We start from the raw sequence: 19,203 nt of genomic DNA, 5'->3' as shown, positions 1-19,203 counted from the left end.
CGGACAGACAGACACACGGACGGTCGGACGGACAGACTCAGGAACTCACGGACGGTCGGGGACATGTATCCTAACATGTATGATCTATGTACTAAATTTGAATGAAAACTGACAAAGCATGTCCAAAATACGACATTTTCAAAAAACAAGATGGCTGTCAGTCGGCCATCTTTGATCCAATTGTGAAATAAATCATCATGGACATGTATCCTAACATGTATAATCTATGTACCAAGTTTGAATGAAAACTGACAAAGCATGTCCAAAATACAACATTTTCAAAAAACAAGATGGCTGCCAGTCGGCCATTTTGAATCGAATCGCTAAACCACTGCATGTGCATATGTCCCACATAAAGTACTAGGTACATGCAAAGAATGAACGGAATCGGTCCAAGGGACTCTGAGATATGACTCCGGACGGACGCACGGACACACAGACGCACAGAGACCGAATTATAAGTCCCCGTTTTCGGACTTCGTCCGAACGGGGACTAATAAAAAATGTGGCTCACCTTGTTTCATGAAGGCATGAATTTGTTTATTACAAAATATTTATAAATTTCATATGGCGATTGAAAACAACTTGACCAATCACAATCCTTATCGAATGAATACTGCTCGTATAGAACTCCACTGCGGTCAGTTAACTGGCTCGTGTTCGCAATTTACTGTTTTGTGCCAAACGATAATAGTATTTCTCGTACCGGTACTTGTATTTTTTAAAATTTATTTCAGTGAACGAAATATTTATTTCTGTAATTTCAACAAAATTTTATGCGATCTATCTTTCAAGGCAGTAAATTGGTCTATGACTGAAAAAAGAACTGCAAAGACTCCTGGGTAATGGGTGTTACAAAATGGTTCTGCAGCAAAAAAATGATAGGGAGGACGAAGAAAAATGTTTTATAAATATATATAAATGTCCATTCATGCCTACATAAAGTTTGGTGTATGAAAGGGAGTTCCGTTTCTTTTTTTGGCAGTCGATTATATAAGATAAAATGTAAAAACAATGAGACTCCTGATTCATAAAAATTCTTTTAAATAACATGTACCTAGCAAACTTCAATTCTATGTGGTTCAATTTCAATCAACAAGGAATGTTGCTGTTTTTGAATTAACTTTTTTTTAAAATAAATTATATTACTATCATCCTTATAAAGTTTCGAACACAGCGTCAAGATTGTTACATGATTAGAACTGATTAAATCAAACCATACGAAGATGTGTTTTGTGGCTAAAGACTTGAAATATGTAAATTTTAAGATACCATGACTAAAATTCAACTGTGATTCAGACATTCTCTAAAAGTTATTGCATGCTACTATAATAATTTATCACTTGTATTAAATCTTAGATGTAAGTGGTAGTATATATGATGTACAAATTTTTGTCTAAGGAATTGCTTAAGTGCTAATTTTGGCTTTTTTTACTATTCTGATGGTAGAAAACAATGTTTAATTAACTTTTTCAGTCACGCAAATGAAACAGGTAATTGCACAGGCCACAGTAATGCTGTAGACTGGATGATCACTTCTTGGTTTTTCTTTATCTGTCTCTGTTTATAAGCTATAACCAAATAACGACAGACATGTTAATATAACATCGAACATACACACGGAAATACAAGCCAAATGCTGTCCATTAGAGTCAGATGTGTGTAGTCGGCGTCAATGTGTTGTTATTTACTATCATACAGTGTATAAAGCCACTTCATAGATGCACTGATGAGACTTCTACTTTTCTTTCAAGATCTCTACAAAATCAATCATGTTACATACTACCGGTAGGCATACTATAATAAGGAAGGCAGCAGTGAAAGACTGGGGCATACACTGACAAATTGAGTGCAATACAGAGGGGTAGATAAAAGAGGGGGAGTAAATAAATCATCAAATATAAGATCTAATCCAACCCCACAATGCTGTCATCCGCATCTGAAAAATCAAGATCCATCAGCAGTTTTAGTTTATTGCTGTGATCTGGAAGAGCTTTATCTTGAATTGTCATTGTTTTCATGCAATTCAGCAACACTCCATTGTTTTTCATTTTCAGTCGATCGGCCAATGACAACGGACTGTTTTCAGCAATATTCTCTTTACTAAGCTTACACTTGATATCCTTATTGGCTGGTTTCACACAGAATTCCTCTTCACATGTTTTGGTTTTATCACAAAGAATAGAAACAGGATGGTTGTTCCTTTCTTTGTCATCACTTGATGTACATTCTTCAAATACTCCAGACTCAAAAGGCTCGGAAGGCTCTGAAGGCAGTTTATCGCAATTTTTTGGTGGGTTGTCTACACAGACATTGAGATCTGAAGCGAAGTGACTACCTTTAACTTGAAGGGGATTTAACACATCAAGTCTACTTTTAGCTTTGTGGGGATTCAAGTCACCATGGTTACCTTCTGTTTTTACTTCAAAGTCTAAGAGTTCACTTACAGTACTGGCAGACTGTGTCCTCATGATCCCTTTTTTCTTCTTCATTTTTCCAACTAAGTTACTGTCTGACTGAAACCTTTGATACTTCCTTAGAGGCTTGACCAGCATATAGTCAGAATCAGTTTTGTTTGGTTCTGACTCCTTGAAAATGTCTTTCCTAATCAATGCAAGCAATTCACACACTTCCCCTTCACCTTGGCTTCTTTCATCATCATGGCAACTGTCTTTGTCTTCAAGAAAATGGATGACATTGGCAATTCGTTCCCTGGCAACCATATTGCTCCCTGATTGGTCATGATCTCTGTCTTCCAGGCTACATCTGTCCCCGGCTTCCAAATCCACAACCATAACATCAGCTTTGTCTTTAACGACTTCTGATGGTCTGACCTTTAACCTGTCACTTAGTGATAGGACACATAAGTCGTCATCATCACTTCCATTGGAATGTGCATCGTTGCCATGACAACCATCATCCTTCTCAAAACACGGACTCATAATACAATGGAGGACATTTTCATTGGCCACATTCTTGTTTGGTGTTATTTTTCTATCTGTCTCTGAAGGCTTGGATGTACTGTCCTTAACGGCAATGGCTGAACTCATCGTAGAGACATCTTCATTGACGGTTAGAGCTTCCATACTGGCTATTGCTGCATTAAGGTCAAGATCCGTAAAAGCATTTTTCTTAGAAGCTGTGAAAACAAATGTGACAGACATGAATATAATGGTTATATAATATTCTAGTATACTAATACATTTTAAAAATGAAAGACTTCCTTGTGACTGGCCATTCAAGATAAAAAAAAAGTACGAAAAAAAAAACTTTGGATACTCAATCTAGGTTTTGAATTATTAAATTAAAAAGAGTACAACACTAGGAAATCACAAATCATTGTTTCCAGGGAAACAAAGACTTTTTATTTATCTATTTTTTTCAATGTTTTTTGTGCCAGGCGACAGTTCCGGACATTTTTCGTATGTGCAAATTGCAAGTGCTAATGCTGACACATGGTGCATTTTTGGCACAGAAGTCATATTCATTATTGGGACTACCGGTACATGACAGGGCTGTGCAGCCATCTTCCTATCAAATGGCAATTCAATGCGCTATCCTGGCTTGGTCAAACACAAGTACCTACGAACCTTAACCAAGATTCTCCCAAAGTCGCATTCATTAGTGAATGAATTTTGGCCAGTGGAATTGGCCTTGCCATTGAGTCTGTGGCGCACTCACCCAGGGTAGGGGTGACTTTTATTTACTTTTTTTCAATAATATATTGGAAACTGTCACTCAACAAAATATCCAAAATCTGTACCCAGTAGTGTTTTTAAATTTTTACTTGTTAGCTGCACCCATTGTAACAAATCTGACTAGTCAACTAACAATTTTAACAGATTTGAGTAGTTCCCTAACAATTTTAACGGATTTGAGTAGTTCCCTAACAATTTTAACAGATTTGAGTAGTTCCCTAACAATTTTAACGGATTTGAGTAGTTCCCTAACAATTTTAACGGATTTGAGTAGTTCCCTAACAATTTTAACGGATTTGAGTAGTTCCCTAACAATTTTAACGGATTTGAGTAGTTCCCTAACAATTTTAACGGATTTGAGTAGTTCCCTAACAATTTTAACGGATTTGAGTAGTTCCCTAACAATTTTAACAAATCTAAGTGGTCCAGTAACAATTTTAAGGTAAATAAATAAGCTTACATTTTTTCTTTGGTTTGCTTTTCTTTTTTTCAAAAAAATCGGCAACCATCTGAGGAAATGCTCTTACAAAGAGCTCCTCTATCTCTATCGTGGTGTAGACATTCTTGGATTCATCGCTGTCTGGCTCATTATCTGAAACATGAACACAGAGAATGTATATATTTGTATAATTTCATCAATAATGGAAGAATATATAGTACAAGCTTTGAAGGACGTTCTGAAGAAGCAAATGAGTAAACTTGATGGACGATACTAGTATATTGCTATAGAGACACCAAGTTAAATATTTCTGTAAGCACTTCTAAAGGGGCTACCTACTAACTTAAAACGAGATTAAAGATTTTTGTCCATGGGAAATTCTCACATTGTGTTTTCCATCCAGTCATTATCTGTTAACAATAAATCAACGTAAATACAATTAGTAGTAGAACATAAACATAAAGAGCATGTAACGCTCACCTGGTTTTTTCCATTGAACCTCCAAACATGGCACACCTTTTTGTACTCTGGTTTTCACAATAATAATTGGTTCTAAATGTTTCCCGGTTACTGGACTCCCGCCTTTTATGATATCTCTCAAGTCCCATAGTGTAATCAAAGGGACAACCTTCTCCAGTGTGTACTCCTCAGGCCACTCCATTTTCATGTAGTTGAATTTCTAAAATAATACATTTGTAACAGCATTTGCTCTTGGAATCACATTTACAATAGAGGTGCAAGTAAGCTGGAAAAGCGGTTTATTTGACTCCAACGTAACCATGTCAACAAAATCTTTTGGCTCCATACTGTTGCCTTAACCATATATGTACAATTATATCAATTTCTTATAAAAAATTTTTTTGTCAATAGATCATTTTTCGTTCACTGCAAGATCCCACGTTACGCGTAAAATTGAATGTAAAAACAGGACAAGCAAAGGTCATGCTTATTACAGTCACTTAATGTCAGACCCTTGTTACGTTATGCATGTAGTGACTTTCAATCATTCTACTCATTTGCATATTTCTGGACTAACTATTTGCCAGTTGATGTTGAAATACTTTTCGATTTGTCGGCAACAAATGATTTTTGTTACTTTAAACAGCAAGACTAACTTTAAATAAACAATGAATTCGTATGAGAAAATAGTCATTTGAAAAGATTGCTCACTGGAAATATTTTGTTTAATCAGGTTTTAATTTGCTACAAATATTCTTTACCTGTAATGCATACAATATGGGACGTTTCCATTTCATCGTATGAGTTGGACATATATCCTTGGAAACCAAGAACTCTTTGATCACTTTCCTGTTTGGAAAGTCACTAACTGTCAGTGCTTTTCTGTAAAATGAAAATGGTAATATAAAAAATGAGTAAATTGGATCCCACGATGGTTCCAGCAAAAACACAGGTACAAATGCTCTCTGTGTGTCTCCAATCATACTTAAAGAATATGATCACCAACATTATAGATACAAGCTTGTTTTGAATATATCCGTAACAAAAGTTGGTGAAATGGACATTAGAGAATACGTTCTGCCTACATTGTGATGTATTCTGGCAATTCAGTCAAGTTGTTACAAATTTGGTCAGTTTTAATTGCATGTATCATGCTTGTAATTGGTCATGGTCAAATATGCATGGTTTCACTAAGATTGGCTTTCCATGGCCATCTTTACATCTTGTACGTAATATTGTTAGGAAAAGCTGTATTTGATCGCAGAAAAATTTAATCATCAAGGAGCTGGATCCATCAATCAGCATTCAAATTTGAACCAACTGAAATTTACGTCTTATATCAAACTGACAAAAAATGCAGCTTCGCATTTGAGTTTCCATGGAAACGCATCACAATACTCAACTTTGTGTTCCATTTACCATAGAAATGCACCACATCACGCCTATTGTGTTTGATTTCATCAACATCGAATACAGGTTTATAGTTGAAATACTGCCAAGGTATAAAGGTGACGCAAATGTCAAATAAATGAACCTTGTCTGGTGAAGATGATACATGGTTATACATGGCCCATGTGAGCAGTGGTGAATCGCCATATCGAACCAACAAGATGAATGACTGAACTTTGACCCTAACCTTTTTATGTCCCTCTCAATAGTTGTAGCCATGAGTTCTGTTTGTTGTTGATGCCACTCGCAAGGACACTGTAAATCATACGGTTGAGGTTCACAATATGATGTACTGTCACATAGTTTACAGCCATGTTTGACATGTTCCTTTGTGGATCCGGGATGGTGACAAGTACCACAGTGGGGTAACTTAGACAATTTTGGACCTGTGTGACATGATGATACAATAAAATAGTTGAAAAAACAAACAAACTTGGAGATAGGACGTATGACACATGTGACATATGTCAAAACAAAAAATTAAATAATATAAAACCTCTTCTGATGTTCAACTGAAAGGATGAAAAGTACATGTTGAGGTATGTAAATAGATAACATTTCTTCAAAACTTGCATCCAGTGATGATGCATTTAAGTTTACTGGTATTTTGGGGGGTGTGGTATTATGTTATTTATTTGATAGTATGAATATACACAAATTACAATTACTGTGGATCATAGTACGGTAATTCAGATTCCCTACAATTCTACAAATCTCTACAAACTTTACATTTGTATTTGCATATTGTTTGTATGAGCTAATGTAAATCACGGATGTGTCTAATGTCAAAATAAGTTGTATTTGAATGACCCAATAAAAGCAATTATTGGTAAATACAGTAGTCCTAAAGTACAAATTAACCTAAGCGTGTCATCTCAAAGTGCAAGTTCAAACTAATGTTTCATCTATTCACACATGAGAGTCCACATAGAAGATAGCATTTTGAGAAATCACGATCCGTTCCCAATTCATAATTAGCCCATCACCTGCTGAATACTTCCATGCATAGCCACGAATAGCCACTATGAATTGTACAAAACGGAGTCAGCAGGTGTGTGCATATTCAAATAATGGCTAGTACGGTACCGGTAATTCAGCATCGATGAACAAATAGTTACCAGAAGTCCAGAAATGTAAAATGAGTAGTGATTGAAGGTCGGAGATTGAGTGAATGTGTATCAAGATACATCAAGATTTACTCCTGTCAACAGTGATATGGTCTAATTTCAATGAGTACCCTACAACTCTTGTATAAACGGCTGCAATCAGTAAACTAATCTTTATGTTAGGGAAACATTAAAATGCAAGGTATGGAATAATAAATCAAGTCCTACACTGTCTATGTCAAAGTAGATACTGTGGTAGTACGTGGGACTCCAGAAAATAGTCATAATACAACATTTATAATTTTCACCACAAGAGGGGCTATACTCACTTGAATCACAATTACACATACATACCTGTATCTAAATCCTTGCCTTTAGCTTTGGCCCAATCCTCAAATCTGTGAAATAAAATCAGTTTAAATTTTATCCTGTGATCAAGCATTTCTGATAGAAGCACCTCCAAACAAGGTTGTACTCCTACAAATATGAGAAACACCACTCCCAGAAGAAGGTAAAAACTTATAATATTTAAAAAGATACTGTTTTTATTTTGAGAGTACTGAACCATACATGTAACTGATCCTGAAGACAAACAATACTGTAAAATAACAAATTTCCACTAGGTTTAATTTTAGGCCTACAGTTCAAAATAGTCATTTTGACTGACGGAGTCTATGGTGGGTAATTGAACGTAGTGAATTTTACTGATTTACCATTTCAGCCACATTCAGTGGGTTTTAAATTCACAATTTTATCATTTAGATAATGTGTTCTATGCTAAATTTTACATATTCACTGGGTTTTAATTTAGTGCATTTGCCAGTCATCAAAATAAGCAAAATTAAAACCCAGTGAATAATTTACCCGTTTACAGTACTCCCAAATCTCTGTGGTTTATTGCCTTCTAATCTAGCTTAATTAGAAGGACTATATAAATTTATATTCTACAGTTAATTTCTCATGACTCATTCAAAGAAAATTTTACTTGATTAAAATGACAGTGATTAATAATATAAACAAGCCGGTAGGCTGGTTGGCGATCCGCTCCGCTCAAAAACAAGCACCATGTTTTTGGCTGTTTCCATGGTGTGACATAAACGCGAAGCTAACGTCGGTTTATAACTAATACGAAGTTCGCAAACACCATTCAGTTTTTGGAAGTCACTTAGTTTATTACAAGGACCACAATCACTCTCCTAGTCGAGTGACTGTGCTAGGACGTATTCTGCTGTTACATTTATTATTTCCAACCGTTTTGCGATAGCATTTTCTAGAATGAAGCGTTTCCTGTAAATGCTGGAAAGCGAAATAATGAAATAACGAGATGGTAAATATTTACCTAAAGTACAGTGTGTTGACCTTCATAATAATATACTTCATAATGCAAAACATTAGTCACGGTGAGTTATTTAAATATACGACTCCTAATCGAAAAATATGACCACAGTCCAGAATTTCAGACGGATATTAAGAAACCTAAGAGCATATCAAAAGCATTTACTCTAAAATATAACAAGCAGCCTGTCGGCTGAGATAGCTCCGCTGTTAGCAATGCACATGGCAATTAAAGAACAGAAGATATCATTAGAAAATGAACAAATCTGAGAGAGGTCCACATGTAGTACCTATATGTATAATATATCAAAGCAATTGGACTTGCGGTTTTCAACAAGAAGTCGAAAATATCACTTTTTACCAAAAATTACAAAAATATTCATCAAAATTAGAGAATTAAAGATATCATCATGAAATGAACAAATCTGAGAGAGGTCCACATGTAGTACCTATATATGTAATATCAAAGCAATTGGACTTGCGGTTTTCAACAAGAAGTCGAAAATATCACTTTTTACCAAAAATTACAAAAATATTCACCGAAATTAGAGAATTAAAGATATCATTACAAAATGAACAAATCTGAGAGAGGTCCACATGTAGTACCTATATATGTAATATCAAAGCAATTGGACTTGCGGTTTTCAACAAGAAGTCGAAAATATCACTTTTTACCAAAAATTACAAAAATATTCACCAAAATTAGAGAATTAAAGATATCATTACAAAATGAACAAATCTGAGAGAGGTCCACATGTAGTACCTATATACCGGTATGTAATATCAAAGCAATTGGACTTGCGGTTTTCAACAAGAGGTCGAAAATATCACTTTTTACTAAAAATTACAAAAATATTCACCAAAATTAGAGAATTGAAGATATCATTACAAAATGAACAAATCTGAGAGAGGTCGACATGTAGTACCTATATATGTAAATATCAAAGCAATTGGACTTGCGGTTTTCAACAAGAAGTCGAAAATATCACTTTTTACCAAAAATGACAAAAATATTCACCAAAATTAGAGAATTAAAGATATCATTACAAAATGAACAAATCTGAGAGAGGTCCACATGTAGTACCTATATATGTAATATCAAAGCAATTGCACTTGCGGTTTTCAACAAGAAGTCGAAAATATCACTTTTTACTAAAAATGACAAAAATATTCACCAAAATTAGAGAATTGAAGATATCATCATGAAATGAACAAATCTGAGAGAGGTCTACCCAAGGTACATATACACCAAGTATCAAAGCATTCAGGCTTGTAGTTTTCAAGAAGAAGTCGAAAAAGTAAAACATTGACACGGACGACGACGGACGACGACGACGGACGACGACGGACAATCACTCATATGATAAGCTCCGCTCGACAAAGTCGACAGCGGAGCTAAAAAAGAACTGCAGTCAAAAGTCAAGAATGCCAGCAAATAAAGGACTCTGCCCCACAATCCTTTGTGCGCGTTATTATGGACACGCGCAAAAAACTGTACCACGCTTGTCAAATCTGGGTCAAATATACAGTACGCTACTATCTTGCCACAGTGGAGTGTTCGGTGACCATTGAATTAGCCCGTGATTCATATTTTATGTGTATTAATTTATTCATCAATTTTCGTGACTGACAGTACTGCCCAAATTTTAGTCAAAAAAACGCAACTGGTGAAACGGAAGAGCATTGCCAGGCGATGGACGCGGGGCTCTTTGGCGACGACCGCATAGAGGTCAAAATACGCGTTCTATTTTTAGGCGTTAAATATGGCTCTTCCATTTCGCCCCCTCCGGAATGTTCTACTTTCACAGCCTAATCGCAGGTTTTTCGAAAAACGTCGAAAAAACACAAGAATTAGTAGAAATATTCCTGTTTTGGGCGGATTATTGATGGAGAATAATGTCTTTATTACAAAAATGCTGAAAAACCGTGAGTTGTTGCCTTAGTTATTTTTTTATTGGCGAAAAACTGCGAACTCGGCAAATTTGGTTGCACAACTTCCCTTTATCATATACACCCAGCGACACCGATAAAACTGGTAGGAGGTAATACATTTGGGGCGAAAGTATTCAAAAATCAGTTTTTGGATGTTGCAATGGCAATGGTGGGCCAGGATTGTTTTCCAATTAGTGACGGCACGACCTACCTGTGAAGTATGAATATTGGGAATATTGAAACATGACATGAATAAAATTGGTATGCAAATATATCATATACAAGGACGCTGTTTAATATTGTCTTTCAACAAAAACAGTCAATGCATATATTGGAGAAAGGAACACATTAAAACTCAGGATTCTACTCAATAGTTTTCATTTTCACATTTTTTCTGAACAAATGACAAAGCTACCAGGGTGAAGATTTTAGGCCAGCAGAATTTAAACAATTTTCCAATAATACCGGTAAAGCCAAATAAAACAGGTTGGCTTATCCTCCTGGAAAAAATCGTAAAAGAAAAAAATGATGTTACGCAGTTTTAATTTCTAATACCAAAACAACAAGATACATGTTCAACATTTATTAATAATGCTTTCGCATAAGGGTTTATGTGTTGTTGACACCCTATGAAACAAAAGACAAACATTTCCCTATTCCACCATAGGTGGTGCACTTTATCAGAATGCAAAATTGCAAACAAAAAAGCATTAGGGCAGGTTTCAAACTGCATGGAATGACGAGAAGCAAAAGCTACTTTTCTGGGGCTTTAGCACCCTCTAGTGAACAAGTGAAGTTGTAATAAAATTAGGCGAGGGTTCTCCGAACCTGCCTATTCACATAGTTCATACCCACCATAGACTCCGGTCAGTCAAAATGACTATTTTGAACTGTAGGCATTAATCAGCGATTCTGCCGGTGACGGAGAGATAGAATGGGAAGCCCCATGACCTCAAGATTCGTTTACCCCTTACGTCACGAACCCACGTGACCGAGGCCACATGGCAACGCCATAGGCAGCCGTCCATCACTCTGGTTCCTTTCTCTCCGCCTCGAGGACTTAGACCAACGCGACGGAAAGAGTGGGGAGGTTGGGGGGACCCGGAGTCTATGGTGGGTATGAACTATGTGAATAGGCAGGTTCGGAGAACCCTCGCCTAAATTCACTACGTTCAATTACCCACCATAGACTCCGGTCAGTCAAAATGACTATTTTGAACTGTAGGCAAAGTCAGACACCAATAGGTGGCGGGTTTTTCCGAGCAAACAGAAAAAAGAGAATGATGAAAGTCTTTTCCCAGTCCGGGATGAAAACAAACTCAAAAAACCTAAGTGAAGACCCAAGAAGGGTGGTGTCTTACATGTACCTTGCCTGTGCTGTCCCCGAAGCAAGAAACCAATGCTGCTGTGGTGACAGGGTTCGGTGCGCCCAAGAAAGGTAGACCCAAGCCGAATTCGGAAGTGATAAGCTAGAAGTAGGACCGAAACAGTTTGCATGAGGGCGTAGGTCGAAAGAAGCGAAACCTGGGAGCTTCCAGGGAGTGCTAGTGGTACAGACAATCTGCCCGCAAGAATGCCGAGACTGACTTATCGCCTATGCGCAGGGGCCCCTGCGTCGTACGGGCGGGTCAGTAAACAAAGCCTGACCCATTACGACGGGGCCTAACCTGAAGAGACCCTGCTCAATAGATTGGGTGTCTCTTAGGTTGTAGTTGATGAAGACGTTCTGCGTTCTCCAGAAGCCTGCCCTCAGAATGTGTTCGAGGGGGGCGCCTGACGCTAGCGCTAGTGAGTTAGCAATCGCACGGACCTCATGCGCTCGTACTTGGTGCCTCTGCAAGGTCTGTGTTGAGGAGGATAGTGTATTATAGACCTCCAGTACAGTTGCAGTAATCCACCTGGAGATTGAAGTCGGGGAAGCCGGCTTATCCTGTTTGCCAGGGCCGTAACACAAAAACATGTGTTTGGTTCCCCGTCTGGAAAACCTGGTACGGTTCTCGTAGCAACTCAGCGCTCGGACCGGGCAGAGAAGCAATTCCTCCTGATCCTCCGGACCGACAATATTTGACAGCCGGGAGATGACGATCGGTTGAGGATCGTGTCCTGGGATTTGGTTCTTGGCGAGAAACCAGATTCGTGTCTTTAGTACAACTTGATCGTCCATGAAGGTGGCACAACCGTCCGCGAAGGACAGTGCGCCTAGCTCTGACCGGCGCCTACCTGAGGCGAGGGCCAGTAGGAAGACTGTTTTCCACGTCAAAAACTTGAGTGGTGCTGAAAGGAGAGGCTCAAAGGGAGGTCTGCTTAGGGCTGATAAAACAACCGACAGGTCCCAATTGGGCGGTTCCTTTGAACGGACCCTGGGCCTCTGATTATGGAAAGCAGTAAACAGTCTCCTAATAATGGGACAATCGGCTAAACTTGACTCCAAAGAGTTTTCTATGGCAGGGGACAAGGCTGACCTGTAGCCAACGATTGCAATTTGCCCTGACAGACCTTCGACCAATGTCCTCATTTCAGCGGCAAAACCGGCGCCGTGCGAGGATGGGTCCACAACGAGACCCAGCGCGGGCCCCATAGGAGGAAAGACCTCCAGGGGCACAGCCTCGCTGTGGTAAAGTTGGAAAACCCACTGTCTGAAAAAACAGACTGTATAGATGCCCTCCGATCAGCGGGGGGAGACGGAAAAAAATCGACACCCCCACTATCGGGCCCTTTGCTTGGTATCCCGGTATGAGAACCGGTAGCCGAGCGCGAGGACTTGTCATTCATGCCAACGCACAACTCACTCATACCCATGCCGGTAGCACTTGCCGCGCGACCTTTTCGCGAACGAGCATTGCGGTCAGTCTCGGCTATTTTGACATGCTGCTGGAACGATTCCCAGGCTTCCAAACCCCAGCGATTACACATATTCTCTGGGCAGATACCCGAACCCTGAACGCACATGAAACAATGATAACACTTTGAATGCGGGTTCCATTCCTGCAATTGCTGAGTACAGACAAAGGCGGTGAGCCTCTGGCGTTGCCAGTGCAACTGTCCATTTCTAAATACATTAAAAATAAAGGATGACATGCATGAGAGAAACGAATTACAGTTGTAAAAGGTGCCGCCATGAAATCAACATGTGGTTACCGTATACGTGGTGGCGCCGGGTTTGATTTCTTTGTTGTGGAAAAGCATAACACACAAAGGGGAAAACGACACGAGGGGAAAACGACACGAGGGTAAAAAGACAAGAAAAACTTATCCTACCAGCTAGAATGTCGGATGCCGCGGCTGCGGCGACGACCCACGCTAGAAACCCCGACAGGAAAAAGCAACAGAGCCAGGCACAGCCGCTCAGAATCATTCCCCGACGAGGCAGAGAGAATTGAAGAGTGATGGACGGCTACCTATGGCGTTGCCATGTGGCCTCGGTCACGTGGGTTCGTGACGTAAGGGGTAAAAGAATCTTGAGGTCATGGGGCTTCCCATTCTATCTCTCCGTCACCGGCAGAATCGCTGATTAATGCCTACAGTTCAAAATAGTCATTTTGACTGACCGGAGTCTATGGTGGGTAATTGAACGTAGTGAATTGAGTGTTCACAAGGTTTGTATAGCTCGGCTTAATGCTATGAATGCAAAACCAAAGCTTTCATCATTCTATGTCACAGTACGGCTTCATCAGAGTACATCTCACCTTTGTAGAACATCAACACCTCCCATATACTGCATCAATTTCATAGCGTTTTCTTTACCAACTCCGGGAACTCCTTTGGGTACGTAATCACAGCCTAGTAACAATGCTAGGGCCACAAGTTTATTTTGATTCAAGTTAAGACTCTTCTCGATATCATCCATGGAGTAGCAATCAACACTTGGATCCTTACAAAAATACAGAAAATTTAAACTTATGCAGTGTTCCGCTGTATATACCAGTATTCCATCAATCATCAATGTGTACAATGCTAGTAATATCTCATTACCCATTCAGATTTATGCAAACTATACCAGTATTCCATCAATGTGTACAATGCTAGTAATATCTCATTACCCATTCAGATTTATGCAAACATAACCCACTATATGATGTCATAGACAACTAAGTGACATGCCACTGAATTAACAAACAGTTTAACTCATTTATTGAGCTTACTACCTAATGCGCGTAACATGTTCTATTGTGAAATCATTTAGTGATTCTATTTTATAGTTCATGTGCGTGTTCTTATGTTCTTATGTTCTACCTATACGTTTGATCATTTACTTCTATGCTATCGATAAAGAGCAATTGCTCGAAAAGTCTAGCTATTTTTAATATTTACTTAGGACTACAATTACCAAATATTATCTACTATATATCACTATGTGCCTGGGTACAATGCTTGTAGTATCTCATTGCCTATTCAGATTTCTGCAAACATAGCTCACTATAGGATGTCATAAACATTCTAGGGTCTTAGAAAGTCACAATGACCAACAGGCAAAGGCAATTTTGGGTTTATATTCACTTGTATTGGAGATGTGATACAATAACTACATGCAACCCTAACAAAACTTCATTTACAAAAGAAAATGTTTTCGGCTACACAAATAGCAGTGATTGTATTGACAAATGTTATATGTACCTTGGTGTTGATTGTGAAATTTCGGTAGACAGTACGTGCACCATAAAGAAAAGCATCACCATCTTGTGTAATACAGGCATCTGCCACCTAAAATAAAATTGTAGATGTCAGTAGGTAAACGAAACAGGATAAGTTAATGCAGGTTTGAATTTCGATAACATTTAAACTACCGTTACATGTATATTAACAATGGCAATAAGGGATTTTTACTGTAATCAGATTATTGATTTTTACTGACAATCTCCACACTGCTATCATCAACAAAAACGTGAGAAAACTGATGTACTAGTACTTGTATACATACCCCTTCAGCATTTAATAACGCACACATGGCTTCAGCTTCACCAGCACTTTGAAGATATGGAATACCAAGATAGTCCAACATGGTACAACACTGACAAATAAATACGTACACCAGTAAAATTAATTCCAACATTATACAGTAGTATTTGTGCATATTGTAAAATTGTTGGCATTCACAATCAAGAAAGCTGTGTGCTGAGAGAATATACAAATAATTCAAAATTTAAGAATAGCCTTTAAAACAAGACGAAGACAAGACCCGGCAACTAATATTTGTCTGCTATTTGACATGCACAACATTTGTATTTATTTATTTACACCAGATAATATAAATGAAATTTTACAATATAAAATTATGTTATTCATACATAAAGAGATACAAATGTAGGTAGCAAATTTTCTAGACTACATGTAGCTCCTCAGAGCTATTTCTGTGACAGAGAACCATGAGAACAATGTGATCCACATTATTGAAGTTTATAATACTAACAAAAAATTAATTTGATTTTACATATGTGGTTTGCAGTCTGATTTATTCAAGAACACCTCTACCACAAAATCTGATTTTTTGAGATAAAATATCTAATAATAAATATCAACTAATCAGGTCTTTAGCATTGTCTCAAATCACTATTACGGTATATCAAGTCCTTAAAAGGGAACCGCTCAATCCCATGGATTGCACCACTTGTTCATGGGTAATTAACTCCACCTCTGGCCACTAAGTAAATGAATGCTTATTATGCTTGCTTACTCAGACTGTGATTGACAGGCATTTTGCATACATTAGCCGCCATTTTAAACTCATGATTTTTACATGTCACGGAACGTTTCGACTGAAAACAACAACATTTATACATCAAAAGCCCAACCAGATGAGTGTAATCGCTAAAGTACTTATTCATGCCCCCGTAAAAATGCATTTGAAATCACAGCTTCATCTCTAAACATCACAAATGGCAAATTTCACGGAGCTCCCGCCACTATGTGAGCATACTAATTAGTAATACGGTGGACATCTTGCCCGTACTTATAGTATCGCTTCCCCTTTGAGACGCAATAATTGTTTTTTATGCAAAGTAAGTAATTTATATGCATGGATTTCAACCCCAAACTAATGATGTCCATGCATTGACCATGGGCACCTATATACAAAGTTTCACTAGAATGTGACGATTGACTGTTAAATAATTGGTGGCAATTACATGTATTATGCAAAATGTTGTACATATGTAGTTATTATGGTTCCAAACTAATTTGGTTGTCGCATTTTGAGTATTTATGTACCAAGATTTATTGTAACAAGCAGTCTCTCGGCTAAGATAGCTCAAATCTGAGATTGGTTGACATGAGGTATCTACCGATATATGTATAATAACAAAGCCATGATCACTCTTGCATATTTAATACTAACAGCAGTGGGCACTCCCATTATATTATTTTTGGTTGTGAACGACAGTACAACGTATAGGCAATGCGAGTTGCCACTCTCTCACGGATTCATCTACGAATACATGCATGACAAGCAAAATATACCAGCACTGTCCTAAATACGACAAACCTGTAAATATGAATACTAGTAACTGCTGATTTCCAAAAAGATTGGTGATGGTAACGGCAAATGTTCATATGATTCATACATGTGTGAGGTAACATGAAATCATTATTCCTCTGTCGTTTGGACACTTGGTCATGTGATTATGTCACCTGACATGACTTATTTATAGAGCTAGTTGATGTTTGTGGTGCCATGGGCTATATCTATGCACACACCTTCCAGCGATCTCGCCAGCCCGACCACTGCCGACCAGCACGGGGAGATCCCTGACCTTATATTTATGGATAATACAGTGTCATTCATATCAACCAGCTTTACGAACAAGTGATATGGGGTGATAACCTCATAATATTGTCTAGAAATAGCTTTCTCAGAAAATTAAAATTCCAGCAGTGCAACTTACTTCATTGAGTAGACCTTTAAAGTGAGATCTGCTTGGTTTCTTGAAACCTCCTCCTCCTCCTCCTCTCCCTCTTCTATAACCACCGCCTCTGCTTCCATACCTTGCTTCAGTTCGTTTCATCATTTCTTCCCACTTCAAATCGGGAGGTTCCCCCTCAATTACAAATATTAAATCTATTCCTAGCCTTGTAAGATGTGATGCTCGGAAGAATAAATTTCTGGGTACCGTAGAAATAAACATTAAATTATAAATTCAGAGACAAAACTGAAAACGCGATTCATCAGAAAACACATTACAGTCAATGTATGCATTAAAACATGTACATCCATTAAAAATTTTCAAAACTCCAAATGCAATCATTAGTGATTTTCGATTGTTGAAAATGAGACGAAATGCAGTGACACTGACTATATCTACTTGGTGGTTGGAATTGACAAGCCAGTTAATAATTATTTTTGTAATTAATAATCCAGTATATTTTTTAGCTCACTGCCCAATTCACACAATTTGTTTGTTTATCTTGCCTAAGAAACAAAAGTTATGGATATATCATCTGTTCGCGACTCAAAATAAGCAGGCTTATCATTATCTTACATTCCCTTAACTACCCTACCAATTTTGAAACACATTGTTCTAATCAAGAAACAAATTTTGTATGACATTTAAAATGCAAAATAATTGTAAATTATTTGTAAACTGGCTTTTATTGGTATCGAAAAGCGTGAAAATAACTTTTTGAGACATTGTTATAATTTAGAATCCCATAACATAAAAATAAACAAGATTTTTTTTTAAATTATCCTAGTTGTGAATATTCTTTTATTTTTGAACAACAGCCTTGATGAAATGGAATCAACATAAAAATAAATATTTTGAAATACTGTTGTACTCGTGTTTTTTTACTTTGAATTTGATATTATGAAATACTAGTAAATACTTGAATTATGCTAATAAACTCTTGAATATTAATGAGTGACCTACACTTCAGTTTGGGGGTGTAAAGGTAAACAGATACATGTACTTAGTAAGTATTTGAAAAGGGGAAGTCATTCAAAGAAATATGTGCAAATCTTGTATTATCCCTGCAATAAAATACACAGGTCCCTGACAGATAGGCGTCAAGTTTGTTTTGATTATCAGGGATATTGCAACATTGACTATACAGAGAAAGACAAAAAGTGATTCAATTAAAATTTTCATTGCTCAGAACATTTTACAGCGGGTGCAAATATTCATAGGGGAGTTAGTAAACTCAAAATGAACACTGCAATATAGCGAAGGACTTATTGGCGCCATCAAATGACGTAATTTTATGACAATCTTACTTCCCCTGATGCCCTAGTACATATTGTTTGTCTTGATATTGGAACATTGTTGTGAAGGAAGTTTTAAATTATTCGTACGAATATTATTTACGCTGTGCCAACAACCACAATTTGTTGACGTTTACCTTCAATAAAAATATAATTATTTAGTAGACACCTGTATGTTGTATTTTCAGCTTACCTTAGATGTGGTTTCGTAACTACTCCCATCATCTGTTTGACACCTTGGTTTTCGCATATCCATACACTTAGATCGACAGCGATCGTCTGACCCCTTAGTTCGTCCAGCGACTTATGACTCTTTACCGGTGCTAAAATGGGCCACAGATCAGTAACTCCCATCGTATCTAGCTCTTGAGGAACAGTTATTTTGTCGACAATAGAGGAGCCCGGAAAACGGTCAGTGTATTCATAGACATTTCAAACTCACCGCCATGATGGGGGAAGCCCTCTATCGTAACTGTTGGTAATTTATTTACTCCAAATATTTTTTAGATCTATTTTTTCTTGCATCATGTGTGATTATCATCAGTAAATTTATATACCATAAATTCTGCAACAAATAGTCATTAAATATATTGT

At 37.5% G+C, this 19,203-nt stretch overlaps 1 protein-coding gene across 1 annotated transcript; it reads right to left on the bottom strand.

Annotated features, from left to right (window-relative positions):
- Positions 1–1,907: 1,907 nt before the first annotated feature.
- On the bottom strand, positions 1,908–19,068 carry LOC102802813 (flap endonuclease GEN homolog 1-like). Its single transcript, XM_078007363.2, has 11 exons — positions 18,803–19,068; positions 17,297–17,513; positions 15,337–15,426; positions 15,033–15,119; positions 14,105–14,289; positions 7,506–7,549; positions 6,233–6,431; positions 5,358–5,478; positions 4,618–4,816; positions 4,159–4,290; positions 1,908–3,139 (listed from the first exon to the last, which is right to left on the bottom strand). The coding sequence occupies exons 1-11, from the start codon at positions 18,961–18,963 to the stop codon at positions 1,908–1,910; spliced, it is 2,667 nt and encodes an 888-aa protein (XP_077863489.2). The 5' UTR covers positions 18,964–19,068.
- Between the last annotated feature and the right edge of the window lie 135 nt (positions 19,069–19,203).

This window comes from Saccoglossus kowalevskii, chromosome 7 (assembly GCF_978046115.1).
Source record: "Saccoglossus kowalevskii chromosome 7, keSacKowa6.1, whole genome shotgun sequence".
NCBI classification, from domain to species: Eukaryota; Metazoa; Hemichordata; class Enteropneusta; family Harrimaniidae; genus Saccoglossus; species Saccoglossus kowalevskii.
The sequence above is the reverse complement of the archived record's forward strand: the minus strand, read 5'-3'. Positions and strand labels throughout refer to the sequence as shown.

Excerpts from the sequence above, each read along its gene's own strand:
- LOC102802813 (XM_078007363.2), bottom strand. The coding sequence starts at position 18,963 with ATGGGAGTTACTGATCTGTGGCCCATTTTAGCACCGGTAAAGAGTCAT. Across the intron at positions 15,120-15,336 it reads CGTTATTAAATGCTGAAGGG|GTGGCAGATGCCTGTATTAC; the intron begins GTATGTATACAA and ends ATTTTATTTTAG. Across the intron at positions 3,140-4,158 it reads AAGCAAACCAAAGAAAAAAT|CTTCTAAGAAAAATGCTTTT; the intron begins GTAAGCTTATTT and ends TTGTTTTCACAG.